The sequence below is a fragment of the Rhinopithecus bieti genome, unplaced genomic scaffold (genome assembly GCF_001698545.2).
Source record: "Rhinopithecus bieti isolate Rb0 unplaced genomic scaffold, ASM169854v2 scaffold_7985, whole genome shotgun sequence".
Lineage (NCBI taxonomy): Eukaryota > Metazoa > Chordata > Mammalia > Primates > Cercopithecidae > Rhinopithecus > Rhinopithecus bieti.
Genome location: NW_016805762.1, coordinates 336,553 through 360,311, shown reverse-complemented (window position 1 = coordinate 360,311; position 23,759 = coordinate 336,553). Strand labels below are relative to the sequence as shown.

Here is a 23,759-nt window from a genome sequence, read left to right as displayed (position 1 = left end):
GTAAAAACTCCAGGTGCTTCCACCTCAAAACCTTACAAACAGTATTTGTCTCCCTCAAGACAGTGTGCTTTGACGTTTCTTCCTATCAGTTGAACTTACTGAGAATAGTCTACATTCAATTCTTTAAATATGTATTATAAAAACTACCAAACATCCACAAAAATAGAAATATAATGAACCCCATATCAGTTTCCTTCAATAAGCATTAATTTTCTGCCACGTTTGTTTCATCTATGCAGCTGCCCCTTTTTTGCTTATTTTAAAACAAGTGCTGAATATCATTTCGCCCTTACATTCTTCAGTGTGAATATTAAAAAGGACATTTATTTAGATAACCACCATGCCATTATTCACACTTTGCAAAACTATAAATGATTATTTAACATCACATAATACTCAGTCAATTTTCGAATGTCCCCAGTTGTCTAAACAGTGCCTATTTTGGGGGAGTAGGCGCTCAAACAAGTACCCAAACAAGGTCGCTCATTGTAATTGATTATCCCTATTTCTTTTTAAAATTTATTATCTAGACCGGTAACCTTCATTTTCTTTCTTCCCCATCCCCATTCCACTTTTTAAAAAATCTGGATCAGTTTTCTACAGAAGGTCCCACATCTTGATTGTTTTGCCCCAGATGGCTTCCTTTAATGCTGTATATCCCATAAACTGGAATTCAGCTCCTAAGGCTTGATTGCATTCAGGGTTTTTTGTTTTGTTTTGTTGTTTTGCTTAAGTCGGGAGAATAACTTTCAATAGTTCTTTCTTGGCATCATTTTCGTCGCCAGACTTTCAGCGACCCGGAGCTGCTGGAGGTGAGGGTGAGGTCCCTGAACCCTGGCTATTCTCAGGTCACACTGCACATCGCACCCCTCTGCTCTGCAGTGCGTCCTGACCTGCGGGGCGCCCTTGCTAGTGGGGTACCGGTTGGCCTCTGCCTGCGGGAAGCAGTAAGTGACAAGAGACTGGAAGGCAGTAGAAGCCGAGGACGCTCCTCCTCTTTCAGCTCCCGCAGCGGCGGAGGTTCCAGCTGCTAAGGAGGCCGACCTCCAGAGGCTCCGATCCCGGGGTTTAACGCCCTCTCCTTCACGCTGCTCTGTGCTGTGCTCTTTCTCCTCCCTTCTGAGCTCTCAGTCCTCTGAAACTTGTTTTGACCAATTGTTTGTGTAAAATTCCCTGTTTCCTCTAGTTGAACGACCAGGAGCTTTCCTGTGCGGACACTGAGAGGCATAACTTCCTCGTAAAGTTCCCCCCACCCTCTGACTTAATGCCGCGCTTCAGAACGGTGATTCTCCAATTCCATTCATTCTACACTTATTAGCTGGAATCGTTTTGACTAGAACAACCAACTGCCTCGGCCACTAGAGCTATTTGGAAGGAAAAATAAAACAAGCAAAACACTTTACTGGCTAAACGAAACCCGTGCCTGTCAGCCAGATTCAGCCTGAAGGCCACATTTGCAGCCCTGGTCTATAGCACAGAATGCATATTCCTTACCATGGTGCATAGGCCCTTCGTGACGTCATCAGCCCCTGCCTTATCTCCCACCAGTCCTTCCGCCTTAACTCCAAATACCCACTTCCAAAGTAGACTTTCATGTTCAAAAGTCTAGCATGCTCCTTCTTTGGTCTCTCTGTCTTCCCCAGCAATTCTATTTATCGGGCATGACCTTTTTCCCTTGTCTGCCTGAAGAATGTCTACTTATTCCTTCAGGCTCTGCTCAGTTATTACCTTCTCAGAAAAGTCCTTCTTGATATTTGCAGGTAGAGTTAAATACTTCTTCCTCTACATGTTGTCATATTTATTCCCCATTACCACTGGGACAATGCTAGCCTCTTCCTTCTTTTCTTTATTTTATAATTTTTTTTTTGAGACAGGGTCTCACTCTGTCACTCAGGCAGGAGTGTAGTGGCATGATCTTGGCCCACCGAAGCCTCCATCTCCCAGGCACTGGCAATCCTTCCACCTCAGCCTCTCTAGTAGCTGGGACTACAGGTGCACACCACAGGGCTCGGCTAATTTTGGGGGCTATTTGTTTTAGTAGAGACGGGGTTTGGCCATGTGTCCCAGGCTGATCTCAAACTCCTGGGCTCAAGCAATCCACCCACCTCGGCCTCTCAAAGTGCTGGCCTTACAGGTGTGAATCACCATGCCTGGTCCTCCTTTTCCTTTCCTTTCTCTCCCCTTCCTTCCTTCCTTTCCTTCCTCCTCCTTCCTTCCTTCTTCCTCTTCCTTCCTTCCTTCCTTCTTTCCTTCCTTCCTTCCTTCCTTGTTTCCTTCCTTCCTTCCTTCCCTCTCTCTCTCTCCTTTCTTTTCACTTCTTTTTCAGGTTGTATCACCCATTTGAACATAGGATTTGGGAGGCAGGGTCCATTCCACAGCATCTTGCTTGATAAAGAGTTTCATATTGGTTAATCCATATGTGTTTCGGCTGCTTACAGCTGAAGATTATAAGCAGAAGTGGTGAAGTAACTTCATACAGTAAAGGATACAGGAGTGTTTTAAAAATAACTCAATAGGCTTCTCTCATACCAATGGTTATCATACAGGATAAACAGTATAACATGAAAAATATAAATTCTAATTGGTAGATATCCAACAAAATTGGGAAAAACCATTAAGCCATACTTCATTACAGCTTAGAAAGGACTACAGGTTCTTTCTGCACAGCTATACTCATTAAAAGGAATATGATCACTAAGAAAATAATTATACAATTGGACAGAAAAAAAGACAGAAAAATGAAAGTGGCTAATTTAAAATATATCAGACAGTACTTACTTTCTTGTAATCATTTTAACAACAGAATGTAAATAATCTTCGTTACTCTAAAATGAGAAACAATATTTTACTGATACTAAGCATGTCTCATAGTTCTATTAATATAACTTTTTTTGCTACATATAAATCTAATTTGTGTGTGAAATGTTATTACATACTAATAATTTTAGTGTTTTACTTTCTATGAAAAGATTTAAAATATCCATCTTCTCAAAAAATTTGACTTGAACACAGGAAATATTTCATTCTTTTCCCTTTGCCACAATGTGAAATATTACAATCCAAAATTTACCCTTAAAAACTTACCCTTAAAATTATATACCCTTTAGATATATAAGATTACATAAAATATTATATATCTAAAGATGTTTTGGTCTAAAAATGGTCGTCTATGAATCGCTTATTTCAAAGAACTACTCTTTTTGAAAACTACTCTTCATTTCCTCAGTATTAAATGACAATAAGCTTACTTCAAAATTACATCATATTTCTCCAGACAGTATTACTCAGCTTGATTCCCATTTACCTTCATGACAATAAACTTTGTGGGCCTGCTCTTCATTGAACAGTGTGCTAGATTAGATGACAGACTCCTGCAAAAAGCTTTTGATGGTTTACCCTCTTGGGATAATTTTGTAAAAAGTAACATGGCATTTACAAGATGTAGCCTCAGGGCCCATAAGCATTTCCAATACAAAATTTTGAAAATATTTTCAACAATGACAGTTCTATTGTTGAATCCGAGTACTCTGAAAGGCAACTCTGGATGTATGTACTCAAGTTTCTTGTTTAAAAATATCAGACACGATGTAGATAAATCTATTATAGTACTGGAGGCTCTTAACCATAAATTGAATCACTGGCTATTTGTCACACACTGAAACATATTATATTTTAAACACAGCATCAAAGTCATATTTTGTAAGCAGTTTATATTCCATTTAAAAATCTTCCTCCAATGTTTTATTACAAATCTAAACATTTTAGACAGACATGTGTTGTGCTAACAGCAAAGAAATAAAGATTCTAATATATAAAATAAGGAAATAGGATGAAACATTTTGGAGATTATGTGCATGCTTTCTTTTAATATTAATAAATTAAACCTGGATGCAATGACTTGAATCTTTCATTTCTATTTTTCTAATAGTTCTTCTATTGCTTGTTTTGTTTAGAGTTTTCTGCATTCAAAGACATCTTTATTATAGAAAATTCAAGCAATAGCAAAAAGAATAAAGAGAAGACAACAAAGATTCCTCTTAATCCCAGCATTTAGAGATAACCATTATTTATATTAATGATACATTTACATTATTCCAAAGTTTGCTCATTTTCTGTTTTCTTCGTATGTTTGTTTCTGTATATTTTTCCCCACCCTCCATCTTTTCCTTCCTTCCTTCATTCCTATTTTATATAGATAGCATTACGTTAAACATGATGCTTTACAGCTTTTCTTCACTTAACAATAGGACATGAACATCACTTTATATCAGTGAGTATAGATATTCATTCTTCTTTCAATGCCTACAGAGTATTACATTGTAGAGATATATAACAAGGTATTTTATCAGCCTCTTATGGGTAGATATTTTGGTTGTTTCTAATATTATGCTTTCATAACACAATGGTGCACTGAAAATCCTTGAAATAATTATATATTGAGCACTTATTCTGTGCCACACATCATTCTAAGTACTTTCAATATATTAGCTAATTTCATCCCCCAACAACCCTATGACATAAGCAATATGATTATCACAATTTTAGGGATAAAGGAAAGTGAGGCATAGAGAAGTAAGTTGCTCGAGTTCACTGGTTGGGTAGTAGAGAAGCTGGCATTTTAACCTTGGTCATCTAAATCCAGAGTCTGCTCTCAACTTCCATACTATACTGCCATATTTTTACTGGGTTTTTGTTTGTTTTTTGAGACAATGTCTCGCTCTGTAGCCCAGGCTGGAGTGCAGTGGTGCAATCACGGCTGACTACAGGCTCTATCTCCTGGGCTCAAATGATTCTCCTGCTGCAACCTCCCAAGTAGCTGGGACTACAGTTGCACACCACCACATCTAGTTATTAATATTTTTTTCAGTAGAGATGTGGATCTCACTATGTTGCCCAGGCTGATTTCAGACTCCTGAGCTCAAGTGATCTTCCTGCCTCAGCACCCCAAAGTGCTGGGATTACAGACATGAATCCCAACCATTTTCCTGTTTTGATACACTTGCCTGATTATTTCCTTAGGATAAGTTCCCAGAATTTGAATTTCTGAGATAAAGTATATATACATTTAAATTTAACACAGGTTGTCAAATTTCTCTCCAAAAAGTCTTATGGTGCTAATATTCACACAGTACTTTATAGTTTTAAATGGTGTTAGGAACAAAGTGGAAATCTCTGGAGCCATTAAAGAGACCTAGGCTTGAATCTACTCTATTAATTACTGGGCAAGTTACTTACCTTCTTTAAGCTCCAGGTCCATTACCCCTAAAATCAGGACAGTAATACTTACTTCACAGGGATGTAACACAGGTTATAAATGTCTATAAAAATCATCTACAATCTCTCAAGCATTAGAAAGTCTCTAATCATAGCTGTTGTTACTTAATACAAATTATCTCTTGATTCATATATGCACCTCTTATTGGACTGGGCACATTTTATTACTAGCATCAATTTTAATAATTTTAATTTTGTTTGTAAATATAACTTCTGAGTCACATAGTAGGCAGGGATTCTATATTAAATGCAATTCAAATTTAGCAATCTTATATTTCCCACATGAAGCCATTATGTTTTCCTTTTAGATTTACATGTTTAATTCCTTCTCAGCAGTATTGAAGAAGTATTAAGTATATTGTCTGGGATCCAAAAAAGGCACCTATGAGTTGCTTTTTAAAATTAAGAAAACAGTTTTCAACATGGTACAATGATTATTACCATTGAGGAAGGGAATTTGGAGACCATGGGGTGAGAGTAAGGAGAGCTCCTTATTTTGTATACATACATCTGCGACTGAGACAATCACTACAGAATCCTTCTCTTCGGAGAGCGTCATCCTGGAGACAACAGAGGTCAGTGTCTGTTTCAGGTAACTATAATTTCCTCTATTAACAGTGGAAATGCCCAGCGCAAAAGAAACTGTGGACATAGGAGTATGAAATCATCATTCCATACCACAGAGAAAAACACAGTTTAGCATTCATTCTATGCTTATTCGTATGTTTGGGTTAGTCTTATGGTAATAAAATGAGTGTTTGAAACTGTATTACAAAATAATCCAAACTGTGTTAATTTTTATGCCATATTTCATTTTCTTTTTGAGGAAATTTGCAGTAGATTGTTAGTAAAAGCACTAAATAGACTCCAAGACGTTCTCATATTAAAAGATTTTGGTGTAGCGAAAATAAAACTAACCACTTTCCACTTACTATAGCTTCATCTAACTGGGTATAAAATGTCACATATTAGCAGATTCTCTCTTCTTTTCCTAACAAGGCACTGGGACCCAAAACAGGAAAAAATTACTATGAAATATTTTCATCCGTGAAAAAAATGTATGAAGGAATTTCTAAATGATTTGATGGAATGAATCCACACCTCTAAGTAACTTTTGTTGCCCAAGAATAGCTGGAGCACTAGAGCTCCAAGATGTACACATCTTGGATGTACGGGTGAAGCTAAGATTGAGGTTACCAATCCTAACTATACCAGTACCTGGCCGTAGGGGCTTAGGCAAGATATACAACCCCTCCAGCCTCATGTCCCCACCTTTAAGATAGGGATAAGGACTTCCAGAATGGCTAAGTGAGAAGCTCAGAAAATCCTCTTTCTAGAAAGCGGTAATAAAACTGAAAAAAAAAAAAAGTCAAAACTGTCATTTCAGTGCCCTGATAAACTGAGAAGTATTTATTTAAGAAAAACCATGGCACTTTGGAAGGAACAGCAGGAATCAGTGTTTCCCTGATTGCCACTGAGTTTGAACATATTTTCACATGTTTATTGGCTTTTTTTTTTCTTTGAGATGGAGTCTCACTCTGTCTCCCAGGCTGGGGTGCAGTGGCGCAATCTCAGCTCACTGTAACCTCCACCTCCCGGGTTCAAGCTGTTCTCCTGCCTCAGTCTCCTGAGTAGCTAGGATTACAGGCGTGCACCACCATGCCCGACTAACTTTTGTAGTTTTAGTAGAGACAGAGTTTCACCATGTTGACCAGGCTGGTCTCAAACTCCTGACCTCAAGTCATCTGCCCACCTTGGCCTCCCAAAGTGCTGGGATTACTGGCATGTGCCACCGTGCAGGGCCACTTATTGGCTTTTGGATATTCTCTTTTGTAAAATCCTTGTTTAAGCTCTTGCCCATTTCTCTAATGAGTTGTCTGCATTTTTCTTGTTGATTGTATTGATGCTCTTTATAGATTCTGAATATGAGCCCTTTGTCAGTTATATGTGTTATTATTAAATATTATCTCCTACTCTTGGTTCCCTTTTCTTTGTTTTGCCCCTTGATGAAGAGAAATTCTTAATTTTTATGTAGTGTAATTTGTCATCCATTTTCTTTATTGTTTGGGTTTTCTGGGTCTTATTGAGAAATCTTTGCTCATCTTCAGGTCATAAAGACATTCTCCTGAGTGATTTTCTAATCATTTATTGTTTGCCTTTCATATTTAGAGCTGCAATCCACCTGGAATTGATTTTTATGGATAGGTTGAAGCAGGAATCAAGTTTCAAGCTGTAAGCTACAGTATAAAGGCAATTCCTGGAATGGCTTCCTATGCCTTACAATGCATTTACAAGAGTTTAAAAGGCTCTTAGTGACCTGGTCCTGATCTATCCCTTTTTTTCAACTACCCACACTTTTCAAATTGACCAAATTCCACTCTCACTTCGAAGCTTTTGCACACGCCTTTCTTTTTGCCTAGAATACTCTTCTTCATCTAGTTTCCTTTGATAATTCTACTTATTTCTCAGGATTCAACTAAATATTAGTCATTTGATCACAATTGTCACTTAATCCTTTCACCAGTTATGCTTCTTACCTTATCTTTCATAGTACTGATCACCCCTTTGGTTGTTACTCATTCCCATCTAGAATGTCAACTTGGTGACAGCAGAGACACCTTCATGTGTGCTTACATTATAAATCCAGCACTAGCATAAAGACTGCCACGTGGTAATGATAATAAGTTGAAAATTAACAAACAATAAGTGGGCAAGCCCCTTTATTATCTGACCTGTGTCCATGGTCTTGCTACTAATACCCTCCAGCCCCAATTGTGCATGCAAGACACACATCCTTTCTAGGCCTTCTTGCCATCTGACTTTTGCACATTTCTTTTCCTCTGTCTGGATGACCACCCTCTACTTTCCGCTGTCCACCGCCCACCACTTTCTTACTTATTCTATTCCAATTCCTTTACCCTTCATGTCGCTTATATGACACTTCTTCCAGAAAGCATAGCATAGGATTTTGGCTCCACCCTAGTATTTCCCTTATCATAGCACTAGTCGCTTTATATTGTAATTACCGTATCATTTGTCTCTATGAAAGTGGGATCTATGTCTTATTCACCCCATATCCCAGGGCCTAAGAAGTGCCCAGAACAGAGTAGAAGCTTATTAAATGAGGAGAGACGGAAGAATTCACAGATAAGTTGTCATTTAAGCTGAAAAGTCATGTTGGATAAGGGAGTCACGTTACAAATCAGTTATGGTTTGCCAGAGGAGGTATGTTCATTATAGGCAGTGGTTAGCACATGCAGAATATATAAAGCTTGTCCTATCTGTTCTCAAAGAGCTTGGCCTATCTGTGAGAACTGCAAGTGGTTTGTGGTTTCTAGAAAGGAGAGGCATGGCAGAGACTGAGACTTGAAAGATATAGTCTTTTGTCCATATACCCTGCCAAGGGGCTAACTTCACCTCATGTGCACTGAGGTACTGAAGGATTTTAAGCAAGAGTCAAGTATGATCGGTGGTGAATTTTACTAACATACCTTCGAGGAAAGTATGAACAATGGATTGACTTTGGTGATACTAAAATCATGAGAGAAATTACAAATATGTTTCCATAAACCAGGCAAAAAATGACGGACGGGCTCAATGAAAAATAGTTATAGAGGGGCTTCAGAAAGCAGAAATTATCTGAGATCTATTCAGAATACAGAATAAACAAGACTGATGATGGATTCCCTAGTAGGCCTTGCCACAGGCTTCAATCCTCTTACATATGTTTCATGTGTTAGGATTTTTTAGTTACCTGTAACAGAATCTTCCTTAAATTCCTTCTGGTAATTGAGAAAAGCCACCAAAAGTTCCTCAAAACAAGGATAAATATATACATCATGATGGAAGATCAGGAAATAGTTGGGGAATTAGAAAATTTTTCTGGATTTAACACAACTCTGATAACTGGGTCACCTCAACCCTCCATCTCCCTATACAAGAAGGTCTATTGCTTCTCCCAAACACCACCATGTCGTTCCCTCCTTCCTTTCACTCTGTGCCATGGGCTTCCACTTACATTTGATGATGCTTGTGCAAGGCTATGCTTATTCTTGGTATCTAATATCTTATCATTTCTATGCATTGTTCTTCTTGCTTGTGTCTTTCAACTTTTCGTCATCCTACAAACTGTAGCCTTTGTACTTTCTCATACATTCACACACATGTATGCATGTATTTGTATATACAGGTAAAAAGTTTTACAAGTATGAACTCAAGAAGTTTCTTAATTTCTCTAAGCCTCAGCTTTTTCAGGTGTAAAAAAGAGATGACAATAATAGGCCCTATTGCATTGGATTGTGAAGATTGAATGAGATAATGTAAGAAAACATAGAACTCAGTAAGTGGAACACAGAATGCAGTAGATAAACAATGTCATCAGAGGCATATGATACAAAACAACATTACTTATTCCTACGGAACTGTCTAGAGCAGAGATGAGCAAACTTTTTTTTTTTTTTTTTTTTTTTTTAAATAAAGGGGCAGATAGTAAGCATTTTTGGCTGTTGGGTTATACCATCTCTGTTGCAACTACTCAACTCTGCCATTGGAGCACAAAAGCAGACATAGACAAGTAAATGGATAAGCGTAACTATGTTCCAACGAAACTGTGTGTTAAAACACGGAGCCAATGGGCCTGGCCTAGAGCGACTCACTCACTGGAAGGAGTGAGGTTTGTAGGAATGGCAAGTATCCTGAGGCTTAGCTTAATATTCCTGCTTCAAACTCCAAAGCTTCTTGTCTTGTATACCTGGTGAACCTGAACTTATGTGTCAAGGCTTACCTCAAGCATCACCTGTTCTATAAAGCTATTACTGACCTTGGTCTCCAGAAAGACTGGGAAATAGGAAAATAAACAGGTAAGCATAGATTTACCAAAACCAAGGAGAAAAGATTTGCCAAACATTTGGCATATGCTTAATTATATTTGACTTATATTTCTTATTTTCAAAGCATTTGCATTACGCTAAATTTGAATTCAGGTCACCAAATGTTTATGAAACTATTATATTCTGCCAGACAATATACTGACTTCCAGTAATCCAAATTAATGCCAGATAGGCTGGTAGTCTGCATATCAATCTAAGATATTAATGGATTACATTTTAAAACTTAAAAGTATGTCCCCAAAGATCAAAATACCTGTATTTAATTTTCCAATTCTAAGTTTTCTTACCACCAGTTTTCCCTTTGCCAATGATTACATCAGGATAAATTCTGCCTTCTTTCCTTATATGAGGAAAAAAGAACTTTAAGTCTTCAAATGTATTAGAAACTGTTTCATTTTTATTTAATATGTCTGCTTTCTGTGCAACTGAAAGAAAAAAAATAATGCTTCTGAGTTATAGGGATTTTTCTCCCTCTGGAATAATTTTTTTAAAGGGGTGTTAACAAACTCACAGATTCATTTAGCGTTCTCAATATATAAAAGAAATACTCTAAAATGTAAATTATCAAAATAATAATGCTAAAATATAGTTCAACTATTATTGATTCATATTTATTTATAAAGTAATATTTAATTTAAGCCTAGAATTATAAGATACACGGAGGACAATAGAACTGTCAGTTCCAAATGAAAAAAGTATAACTGAAACACGCTGTAATTAGTTTACTCTTCTACTTTGATTAATATCACTTTATTAAATTTGTATCTTTATAGCTTTACTTTGTAGTCCCTAAAATTTAATGACTGTATTTGTAACCTTCATTAGAATTTGCCTCTACAATTTTGAAAAAGAAAATGTTAGAGGACGCACATTGCCCAATTTTAATTCATAATAAATAACAATGTAGTAAAAACAGTGTCATATAAAAAATAGATATATAAACAATGGAACAGACCATAGAATACAGAGGTAAGTTCGCAAAAATATGGTTGACTGACTTAAGACAAAGTTGAAAAGGTAACTGAATGCAGAAAAGACAGTTGATAAAGGTATTTGAACACTTGGACATCTATGTGGAAAAGACTGAATATTGACTTGTTTTCATGCTGTTTATAAAATTAACTTAAAATGTTCATAGACATAAATGTAAAATATAAACCTACAAATTTTAAAAAAGAAAACAAAAAAGCAAACCTTCATGACCCTGAGATAGGTAAAGAGATCTTAGATACAATATAACAATACAAAAAAACAAAATACATAAAAGAAAAATTCACAAATTAGACTTCATCAAAAAATTAAAAATGCTTGCTCCTGAAAGCATCATAAAGAGAATGAAAGAGTGTCACCAACTGGAAGAAAGTATTTCCAAGTCACATATCCATCTGAAATGTATCCAGGATAATGTGTAGCACTCTCTTACAACTCAGTGAGAAAACAAAATCACCCAATTAAAGAAACTGGAAAAACAGGAGTTTGAGAACGGCATGAGCAACACAGCAAAACCCCCATCTCTAAACACATACACACACACACACACACACACACACGCACACACACAGTGGGGCATAGTGGCATGCGCCTGGAGTCCCAGCTGCTCAGGAAGCTGAGGTGGGAGGATCTCTTGAGCTCAGAGGTGAAGGCTGCAGTAAGCCATGATTGTGCCATTGCATTCCCCGTTTGAACGGACATTTCACCAAAGAAGACATCTGGATGGCAAATAGTAAAACTGTTCAACATCATTAGTTTCTGGGAAATGCAACATAAAGCCATGAGATATCATGACATTAGAATGGCTATAATATGACAGGCATGGTCCCGTAATTCAGCACTTTGGAAGGCTGAGGTGGGAGGCTTGCTTGAGGCCAGGAGTCCAAGATCAGCCTGGGCAACACAGAGAGACCCCATCTCTACAAAAAATAAAATTAGCCAGGTGTGGCAGCACATGACTGTAGTCTACTTGGGAGACTGAGATAGGAGGATTGCTTGGGCCCAGGAGGTGGAGGCTGCAGTGAGCCATGATTGCACCATTGCCCTCCAGCTTGGGCAACAGAGCAAGAGCCTATTTAAAAAAATGGCTATAATAAACTGGAGTGACTAAAACTCTCATACATTGCTGGAGGGAGTGAAAAATGGTACAGCCACTCTGGAAAACAGTATGGCAGTTTCTTATAAAGTTAAACGTATACTTACCTATGCCCTATCAATCCTACTTCTACATATTAATTCTAAAAAAATTAAAACTTATCTTCATACCAAACACATGTCATGAATGCTTATAGGAACATCTATTTGTAATTGCCCAAACCTGAAAACAACCCAAATGCCTTTCAATTGGTGAGAGGATAAACAATATGTCCATTGAACATAGATACAATGAAATGCTACTCAGCACTAAAAACAGAACAATTGGTCACACGACAATTTGGGTAAATTCTATGCTAAGTGATAGAAGCAAGTTTCAAAGGGTTACACATTGTTTGATTGCATTTGTATGGCTTCTGGAAAAGGCAAAGCAATAAGAACAGAGATCTAATCAGTGGTTGCCAGGGATTAAGAGTAGGGGGAGGACTGGAGTACAAAGGGGATGCACAAGGCAGAAATTTTTGTCCTGGAGAAATGGAAAGCCACTGAAGGTTTATATGAGAAAAATTAGCTGTATGTTACTAGTCACTCAGATAAAGCAGGAAGGTTGCCTGACTAATGCAACAGAAATGATGATAGAAAATGTGGACAAATTTTTGAGATATATAGAATGGTGACCCAACCAGGATTGCTTACTACTGACATGGAAGTATGCAAGAGGCAGAGGGAGGGGTCAGAGATGATCATCAGGTTTCTGGTTGCATCTATTGAATGGATCGTGGATGGTGGTGCAATTCACAGAGCCAGAAAGCACAGGAAGACTACTTCCTAGTCGAGATGAGGGAAAGTAGGTCAGTGATATCTCTTACCTGATTTTTGCATGTCTCACAATAAAAGAACCAGTACTGATTTAGTTAAGTTTATAGAGAGAAGATGCCCTAAAATCATAAGACATTGAATCTACATTTCCAAAAACAAAACAAAACAAACAAATCACAATATACAAAAACAGAATCAACACAAACCTAAGTTTCCTGACAAATTTTCTCTCTTTGTAATTTCATACTTTATTCGATTCAAAACTTTCATCATCTCTTGGCTATTTTTTTCAGTTTTGTTTCTTAAGTGTAGCATATTTTCTTTAAACTCCAAAATATGGTTTCTACAATTAATTAATCGATTATCTGCAATGAAAATATATGTATATATTTATAAATGTAGCAATGGTGTCACATAATTTTCTATAATAGATAAGAATGTAAAATATAAATTTCAATATAGTTATATATAGTGCTATATATGTATTAGATGTATATATATACACAATACGATATACATATAGTATGTACTGCCTGTGTAAATACGTGCATAGGTACAAATATAAAAGACTGGAAAGAAAGAACAAAATGTTAAATATAGTGATATGTGGAAGGTGGGGTTATCAATGATTTTTTGCTTTATTACTCTGTGCTCTTCTTTTTTTTTTTCCAAATTTTCCGTGGTGTGCATGTATCAGATTTGTATTAGAGTGTAATCCCATTAACCCCCCAAAAATACATCTAAGAGATTATCTGAAGAAAATTATGAGGAATATGTACACAGATTTGGACTAAGGATATTTAACATAGGCCATAGTATTTAGCATTATTTTTAAAAATTGGAAATGATCAAAGTGCCCAACAGTAGGAAATTTGCTAAATAAATTACAGAATATTCTTTTAAGAGTTCTGATGGCTCTGATGTCAAATCATGTATAATATGCTTAATATTTGTGTTATCTGGGGAAAATTACTTAATTTTTGTTTGCCTCTGCTCCTTTTGGTGTAAATGCATACATAAAAATCCTTGCCTGAGAGCTGTTGTGAAGAGATGTAATGATGATGCATGTAAACTAAAGTTTCAGGATACAAAATCAACAGTAGAGTTTCTATCCCCTAACAACAAGCTATCCAGGAAAGAAATCTATTAAACCACCCCATTTACAATGGCAACAATAAAATACTTAGGAATAAATTTAACCAAGGAGGCAAAAGAGCAGTGCACTGAAAACTATATAATCTGGGTGAAAAAAATTGAATACACAGATAAATGGAAAGATATCACATATTCATGGATTAGAAGAATATTGTTAAAATGTCTATACTACCAAAACAATCAACAGATTCAATGCAATCCCTTTAAAATTCCAATTACATTTTCACAGAAACAGAAAAAAAAACCCTGCAATTCATATGAAACCACAAAAGACCCCCAAAAGCCAAAACAATCCTGAATGAAAAGGATAAAGCTGGAGACATCACACTGCTTGACTTTAAAATACATTGCAAAGCTATGATAATCAAAACAGCATGGTACTGGCATAATAAGAGACACATAGACCAATAAAACAAAATAGGGAAACCAGAAATAAATTCACGCATTTACAGTAACTTGATCTTTGACAAAGTTGCCAAGAACACACAACAGGGAAAGAACAGTGTCTTCAATAAAAGTGTGTTGAGAAAACTAGATATCCACATGCAGAAGAATGAAGTTAGATCTTTATTTTAACCCACATACAAAATCAACTAAAAATGGATGAAAGGCTTAAGTGTAAGGCCTGAAACTGTAAGATTAATAGAAGAAAACATTAGGAAAAAGCTTCAGGACCTTGGTCTGAGCAATGATTTTTCAGATATGACTCCAAAATCACAGACAACAAAAAACAAAATAAATGAAAGGGATTACATCAAGTTAAAAAAGCTTATGCACAGCAAAGTAAACAATTAACAGAGTGAAGAGATAACACGAATTGAAAATATTTCAACCCAAGAGACAATCTATGGGTTCAAATTTGTCCAGTGGGAGAAAATGTTTGCAAACCATACATCTGATAAGAGGTTAATATCTAAAATATATAAGAAACTCAAACACTCAATAACAAACAAACAAAAAAAGTAAAACATTGGCAAAAGATTTGAATGGATATTTGTCAAAACAAGACAAACAAATGGCCATGTATATAAAAAAGTGCTTGATACCACAAATCATCAGAGAAATGCAAATTAAAACAATGAGTTACCACCTCACACCTGTTAGAATGGCTATCATCAGAGACAAAAGGTGAGAATATGGAGAGAAAGAAACTCTTGCACACTGTTGGCAGGAACATAAATTAGTGTAGCCATTATGGAACACAGTATGGAGGCTCCTTAAAAAATTAACAATAGAACTGCATAATGCAGCAATCCCACTGTTGAGTATGTATTCAAAGGAAATAAAGTCTGTATGTTGGGTGGATGTTATGGCTCACATCTGTAAACTCAGCACTTTGGGAGATCAAAGTGAGAGGACTGCTTGAGCTCAGGAGTTCAAGGCCGCAGTGGAGCCATGATTGTATCACTGCACTCCAGCCTGAGCAACAGGGCAAGACTCTGTCAAAAAAAAAAAAAAAAAAAAAAAAGCAATGGTGATACATTTGGGTTGAAACATTTAATATTTTTTCACTCATCTGTTTTGTCTGAACCAGAGTGCACAAATGGACAGCCTGTGGCAAAAATTGGATAATTCCTCTCCCCTGCTCCAAACCCTCCAAAATATTTCTCATCACACTTAAAAAAAATAACCAAAGTCCTTACCATGACCCACAAAGCCCTGTGTGATCAGTCCTTGAGTTCCTCCCTGGTCTAATTTCCTACCCTTCCTGCCTCACTGTCAGGGAGCCCAGCATCACCCACACTGGCCTCCTTGCTCTTCCTCGCATGAACCAAACACTCTCCCACCTTAGGGCTTTGGCTTTTGCAGTGTTCTCAGCACTGAATGCTCTTCTCCCATATCCTTTCGTTGTTTTATTACATATCCTGTTGTGGCAGGAGGTCCCTAATTTCCTTCAGTTTTCTGCTAAGACATTTTTACCACCTCAGGGAAGCCCACCCTGCCATCCTTTGTAAGATAGCACACCCCTCTCCTTCCCTTATTCTTTTTTTTAAATACTTAAGTTCTGGGGTACATGTGCAGAATGTTACATAGGTATACACGTGCTGCAACCATCAATCCGTCATCTACATTAGGTATTTCTCCTAATGCTATCCCCCCCCTAGCCACCCACCCCCCGACAGGCCCGAGTGTGTGATGTTCCCCTCCCTGTGTCCATGTGTTCTCATTGTTCAAATCACTTATCACCACCTGACTTCATATTATGTATTGACTGCTTTGATGTTTCACTCCAGAGATTTCTAGAATGTAAGCTTGAGGACGGCAAGAACTTTTTACTACTAAATTCCAACTATCTGAAGCAGTGACTTGCATATAGCTCTTATACGAATATATGCTTAATGAATAAATAAATTAACGAAATGAATGGACTTGTCAGTATAAGAACTAATTTTAGTGATTCTTAAACTGAATCATGCTTTAATCAAAGGAACTGCACCTATCCAGACAAGCGTTAAACATTCATATTGTAGATACTATTTGAAGATGCTGACAAACCTTAGAGGGGGATGTAGTTTAAGCCCATGATATTAGGGTTTCCCAGGTAATGTTCTCTTTGTAAAATGGATTGTGTATTCTGAGTTGATATATCATGGGTGATGCAACCTATGTGGGATTCTACATTGTAGGTCAGTCCCTAGCGATCAATTTAGTAAACGCGAAAAGAAAGTTTTCTCTAGAGGAAGCAGTATTTACAGCAACAACCATAAACAAATGTTAAAGGACATAATCTCTAATCTTAGATCTGCTTCTTGTACATTTTTCCCTGGTAATTCATTCATCAATATTCTATTTAAAATATTGAAATTACTTGCATATTTACTCAGGTATTTAGCGAGGATGAAATGTCATAACACTATTTTGCAAAGGTCTGAAATAAGCAATAATGAGATGCTTTGAGTCAATTGGGCATCTCTGTAGTGAAACTGTGAAAACAAACACGAGTTCAAGTGTGCAGTGGGTGAATGTGACTTCTGCACGTTAAAAATAGGTTCCAGGCTAGATCCTAAGTGCCACTGATTTGTGCTTCTCACAGCAAGGCTCCAAGGCGTTGTGTTCCAGTAGAAATAAAATGCAAGCCACATCTGTAATTTAAAATTTTCTAGTAGTCACATTTTAAAAAGTGAAAAGAAACAAATGAAACAAGTGAAAGTAATTTTAAACAATGTATTTTATTTAATACAATATATCCAAAATGTCTCAACATAAAAGTAAACAATGGGCTATTCTACATTTTTGTACTAAATATTCTAAATCCTGCATGTATTTTACACTCACAGCACATCTCAATTCAGATGCTAACTTTTAATAATTATAGTGAAATGTAATCCTACCAAAACAGTACAGTTTTGCTTAATGGAGAAATATTTTGCACAATTTCAGTTATTAAATGTAGACTCAAACTAGTTAAAACAAAATAAAAATGCAGTTTCTCAGTTGCACTCACTAGCTGCATTTCAGGTGCCTCAAAGCCACCTGACTATCACGCTGGATGGCATAGGTCCCCGGCATCAGCTATGAGCTTGTTAGAAATGCAGTATCTCAGGCCTCACTCCAGACCTACTGAGCCAGATTGTGCATTTTAATAAGATTCCCAGTTGACTGCTATGCACATTAAAATTTGAGAAGGACTGTGACAGACCACTTTCATGGTTTTCTCTTTGTCATCATTGATACTACCATAGTTCAAGCTTTATTGCCTTTAGCTGTACTATTATAATTGCCTCTTAATTGGTCTCTCACCTCCAATCCCTGATTAATCTTCTGGAAACACTGCTCAAAGACTATAAATAGTTCCCTGAGTGCTTACTTGCTTTGGTCTACCAGGTCCTATACAACATAGCCATGAACGTGACTTGACCTCACTTCATTCACTAAACACCTCCAGTAACAAGAAGCATGCTGAGATTTCTATTCTTCCATTACATACTTGCCATGTGCTATGTGGTAGGTAAATAAACATGAATAAAATCTGGCTCCTGCTCTAAATTAAATTGATACGAATAAAATCTGACTCCTGACAATCAGGCTTCAAGGAATGTGGGAATGGTGCATATTTTAAAACTTTACTAATTACAATATATTGTTAAAATGGAATTATTCTCAAAGTGCCACAGGCACAGGAAGGCAGGAATGATTAATTCTTAAGGAGAACTGAGGAGTAGGGGAGGTGGAGAAGGTTTCAGAGAAGAAGGGAGACTTGAGAACTTGGATGTACAGAAGCTTGCCTACAGCAGAAAGAAGGGAAGGGCATTCCAACCTCAGAAAAAAACACCGTAAGTGCATAGAGTGTGAAATGGTATGGTACGTGATATAGTTTGAATATATGTCCCCACCAAATCTCATGTTGAATTGTAATCCCCAATGCAGGAGGTATTTGAGTCATGGGGAAAGATGATCCCTCATGGCTTGGTGCTATCCTCATGATAGTGAGTTCTCTTGGGATCTGGTTAAGTGTGTGGCACCTCCCTGCCACTCTCTCTCACTCCTGCTTTTGCCATGGGACATGCCTGCCTGCAGCCTAGCCTTCTGCTTTGAGTAAAAGCTCCTGGAGGCCTTCCTAGAAGTCGAGCATATGTCGGCACCATGTCTGTAGGGCCTGCAGAACCCGGAGCCAATTAAACTTCTTTTCTTTATAAATTACCCAGTCTCAGATATTTCTTTATAGCAATGCAAGAATGGCCTACTACAGTTTATCTTGGGGAACGTATGTAAGTCACTCAGGGGGTAAATAGAAGTGCAAAAGTTATAATGTTAAAGCATTGGCTGGTCACTTTAAATTTGTTATTAGTTTACTTGTACCCAATGTGGTTCCAAATAAAGAATATCTAAGGCAATTACTAGAAGATGAAACTAAAAACATAAAGGACATTTCAGATTACTCCCCCCATGTATACTTTGCAATAATAAAATCAAACTATGTACTAAGCCCTTTAAATTCCCTGTGAGTGGCTCCTGTATGCATTAGGTTTTATTGTGAAATATATTAGACATTACAAAGAGTATATAAGACAGTTTAAAGGATAATAATAAAAATGAACATCCATGAACCCATCACGAACTACCTTAGCCTTAGATATTCTACCTGTTTCCTTTCCAGATCCAATTCTCCTTCCTCCCTGGCCCCAGATAAGCAGAATCCTGAATTTCGTTTTAATCATTTATTGCTTTCCTTTATAGTTTTACTATTTTTGGAAGCTGACTTACACTTGGCTTTATACATTAATAAATGTATATTTATTTATTAATAAATAAAACTCTGTACTTGCTTTTTTAGCTCAATTTATGCTTTTGAGATTTATTTATATTGATGACTCAAGCTGTAGTTTATTAATTTTTACGGATGTAAAATGTTCCAGTGTACTGAATATACCACAACATGTTTGTCTCTTCTATTGTTGGTAACGATTATAAGATATGCTATCAAGAACATTCTGGTACATATCTACTAGTAAACATGTTCAAGAGCTTCCCTAGGATGTATCTGGTGGTAGAGCCATTATTTAAAATATTTAGCCACATGTATGGTATAGGTGCTGATCAGTAAGAACAGATATTGGCTATAAACCATTGATAAGGCTGTATACTAATTTCAACCCTACCAGTAGTGGAATTCCTAAGACATAGGAAAGGCATATTTTTCATAACAGACATGACTGAATGTATACTCCTCCAAGGGAAGTTTGAATTCCCAAAGCTCCATATTCTCACTAAGTGTCTGATTTCCCAATTGAAGGAACAGAGTAGCATGAACTGGTAACTCATGTTTTAAACTTGCATTTTCTCGATTGCTAGTGGTTTTTCCATGTATATTCAACATTTATGTTGCACTTTGTTTTAGAGTCTACTTTGCTGGTATTAATATAACCACAAGACCAGCCCAAACTGGACCTACTTTGTTGAAAAATGTCCAGTTAGCTTGTAGGTGTAACAGAGCCAAAAATTGCAATTCATACAGCCTGGGCAAGTGCAATAGCAAAAACTTTGACCTCCAACCATACCCAGAACCAGTGAATCCTCCCTCTGAATCAAGAAGCCTGGGACATGACCAGAACCTGAATGCTGGAACTCTTTCAGATGCGAGGGGTCTGTTGGCCCAGAAGATCTGGAGCTAAAATTTGCCTCAACATACCTTACCATCAATGGCCAGATTAGAAGCCCTCTAATTAGACCCTACCAAGCCAACGTTCCTAAATCTTTTTCCTTGTCCTATGATCCCTTAAAACTTGGCCCAGACCCAATAAGAGACACAGATTTGAGTCTGAGTCTTATCTTCTTGCTGGCTGGTTTTGCAAAAAAAAAAGAAAGAAAAACATCTTTTCTGAAAAGCCATTGTTAAAGTTACTGGCTTCTGTATGCATTGGACCATGGGCCCATTTGCTTGATAACATAATACAGCTACATCAACTTTATTTTGGTTTGGGTTTGTGGATATTTTTCCATCCCTTTTCTTCCAAAATTTCTGTCTTTAAAATTCAAATATATCTCTTTTAGTAATCATCAAGTTGAATTTTGTCGTATATCCAATCAGGAAATATTTAAATTTCTTTTTTGGCACACTTAATGCAATTAGTGATATAGTTATGTTATTTTACTTTATTTTAGTGGTTCATCTAGATATTTCAACATGAATCCTCCACTTAGTAGTCGAATACCAATTCTTACATTCTCACTTCTCAGTAGTTCTACAAGTCTAGTACAATTTAACTCCATTTCCTCTCTCTTAACTTTTCTTGTAATTGCTGACATGCATTATTGTTGTACATATATTTTAAATTCCATAAGACATTTCAATTGTTCTCTGAAATAACCCACATTTGGACCTTGGATTCTGCTGACTTACAGCTGCGTCTGGGAGCTCCTCCTCTGTCCCATGGACAGTAATAAAAATCTATTTTGTTGGCGTATTCCCACAAGGTCATACACATTGGTGAAACCCTTCCCCAACTGGATGGGGATGAGGGTGTTTTCCCTCCATCAAGGGAAGAGAGAAAGATCTCCAGGAAATAAAGTCGGGTGCTCTAGGATGAACTCTCTTGTCACTAATTCAGGGGCTGAAGAACATTTTTACCCTGAAAATTGTGGAACTGCTAGACCTACCAAAATTCTCATGCCACCAGATGAAAAGAGGCAGGAGAAAGAAAGAGACGCTACTAAGCCGAGAGGAGGAGCATATGAAGTAGCCTGCAGGCATGCAGCTTGAAGCGGCAAAGACATATGAGTTGGCTGTGGCTCAAGTGAATATTGCAGGTCATCTGCAAGAAGATCTTCTGCCAGGCAGAAGATTCCAGCACCAAGGGGCTGTGGCAAAGGCAGAGGTAGGGAGGAAGAATTCAAGCAGGGGATGGATATCCCTTCAGGGAATAGATAGCAGAGACACCACAGCAGGTGCTCAGAAGCAGCCACAAACTACCCCTACAAGAGCATTAGATGTCTGCCACGTCCAAGTGTCTTCCAGAGAAATTGAAACCACCAGGCTGCTGTCATGGAAGAAAACCTTTGCCCCCCCAGCTCTTTCCCACCCTAGTACCACAAGGGAAGCACAAGAAAGGAGGAAGGGGGTGCAGCAGACTGTTTCTCCAAAGATGACCTCCAGGTCAAATGGTATTGTGCACTTTGACCTTCCCAGTCACTCATGAAGAAGTCAATTTCTCTACCTTCTTGAATCCGGGTTCACCCTGTGACTGCTTTCACTACAGTAATATAGAGCAAAAGCAATGGAGTACTAGTTTGCGGTATAACCTTTAACTAGCTTGGCAGTTTCCACTTCCTGCCTTTTGAAAGGTAGTTGCCTTGTGGGGGGAAAAAAGTATCATTTTGCTAAGACCACAATGTTGTGAGAAACAAACCCAAGCCATGAGGAGAGGCTTTGGAGGATGCACCACTGCGTGGGGAGAGGAGAGAGAGATGCCAGAGCTGTGAGGGAAAAAGACTTCTTAGTAGTAGAGTCTTCAGCTCCAAATGTCCCAGTTGACACCACCTCGGATTATAGACAAACTGCCCAGTGGAGCTCTTCGTGAACTCCTGATTACTAAATCAAGAGTTTTAAAAAAGAGGTTGTTTGAGGTCAGTTCGAGATCATCCTGGCCAATATGGTGAAACCTCGTCTCTACTAAAAATACAAAAATTAGTTGGGCGTGGAGGCACGCACATGTAGTCCCAGCTACTTAGGAGGCTGAGGCAGGAGAATTGCTTAAACCTGGAGGCGGAGGTCGCAGTGAGCCGAGATCGCGACACTGCACTCCAACCTGGATGACAGAGTGAGACTCTGTCTAAAAAAAAACAAAAACAAAAACAAAGTGATTGTTATAAGCCACTAGTGTTTGTGGAAGTCTTGATATTTTCTCATCTGCCATTCCATTTTCCTTGAAACACAAGTCTTGCCTGTCCAGCAGGGAAAGGAAAAGAAAGTTTCAAGTTGACTAGGAGATTAAAGTTCTAAAAATAATAGAACATGGCTTTAAAAACAGGAATGAGACTGAAAAAAAGTGACCAAAAGTGACCAAAAGACACAGAATAAGAGTTCATTGTCTCTCTAAACCTCTAAGCAGAAAAGAGGACTCAATAGAACACATAAGAGGAGTTATTGGAAAAATAAAAAGTCATTTGCATTTACATCCCAAGTTGAACTTTTCAAAATAACATTCTTATGGTTTTACATCTTTAAGTGAATTGGGTACTATAGGTCTATCATTTCTTGCTTCCTTCTATAAAAATTTTTTTAATCGATTAAAAAATTATATATACAAAAGGCACGTAATACATAGGTAAGTTCTGCAACATAACATAACATAAAATTAATAGCTTATCACTCAAGCTAATAACTGAAAGTTACCTCATGCCTCTGCTTCCACTACTGATTCCTCTCCCACCCCATCTCATGATGATACTACAGTACTCTCCCAAACTGTATCTGCTTATTGTTCCTTTACTTTTTAAAGTGTAATTTTATCACACTTATGGATGTCCCTATATACGATGCTGTTTAGTTTTCTTTGTTCCAGGACTTTCTAAAAATTGTGTCTGTTGACACTCTGTCTTTATAGGCCCCTCTAAATTTCCTTTGTATGATCAAAACTAGAAACCTGTTACTTGTCCCAGATTTCCTTGCAAGTGCTATTCTATTTTGCCAATGGGAGGCAGTTGTGCTATATTAAGAAGGTGCTTGAAAGGAGGTAGTATTTCTCCTTTTGGTGATTCCTCCACCAAACTGCCAGCCTTTGCTGGGGTGTCAGACATTGAGGCAGTGGCCAGAGGCAAGAGTAGCAGCAGGTCAGTCACACGGCCAGGATTGTCAACGGTAGTAGCAGGCAAGTGTTGGCTTTTCCAAGAGAGGTAGCTAGCGGATGATTAGGGGCTCCTGGAGTGGTGCATTACCCAGGAAACACTCTCAAAGAAGAAAATCTGGAATTGGTTACCTGATGTACTTGGGCTTAAATGCAGTGACAACCTACCACACTGCCCATGGAAAATAGGACACTAGAATTCCATGACATGCACTGGCAAAATAGTTACCTTAATTATCATCTCTGGTTAACT

General features: G+C 37.5%; 1 protein-coding gene across 8 annotated transcripts in view; it reads right to left on the bottom strand.

The window, feature by feature from the left end:
* Positions 1 to 23,759, bottom strand: part of MGAT4D (MGAT4 family member D) — a 55,600-nt gene that overhangs the window by 26,857 nt on the left and 4,984 nt on the right. For 7 of the 8 annotated variants that reach the window (XM_017873648.1, XM_017873649.1, XM_017873650.1 and 4 more), the window contains 4 exons: positions 13,274 to 13,432; positions 10,451 to 10,588; positions 5,783 to 5,916; positions 2,779 to 2,825 (listed from right to left, as the gene is read on the bottom strand). In XM_017873648.1, the coding sequence (XP_017729137.1) occupies positions 2,779 to 2,825; positions 5,783 to 5,916; positions 10,451 to 10,588; positions 13,274 to 13,432 (478 nt within the window). The remainder of the gene's footprint in view (positions 1 to 2,778; positions 2,826 to 5,782; positions 5,917 to 10,450; positions 10,589 to 13,273; positions 13,433 to 23,759) is intronic. The other variant, XM_017873655.1, reaches the window with a different exon arrangement.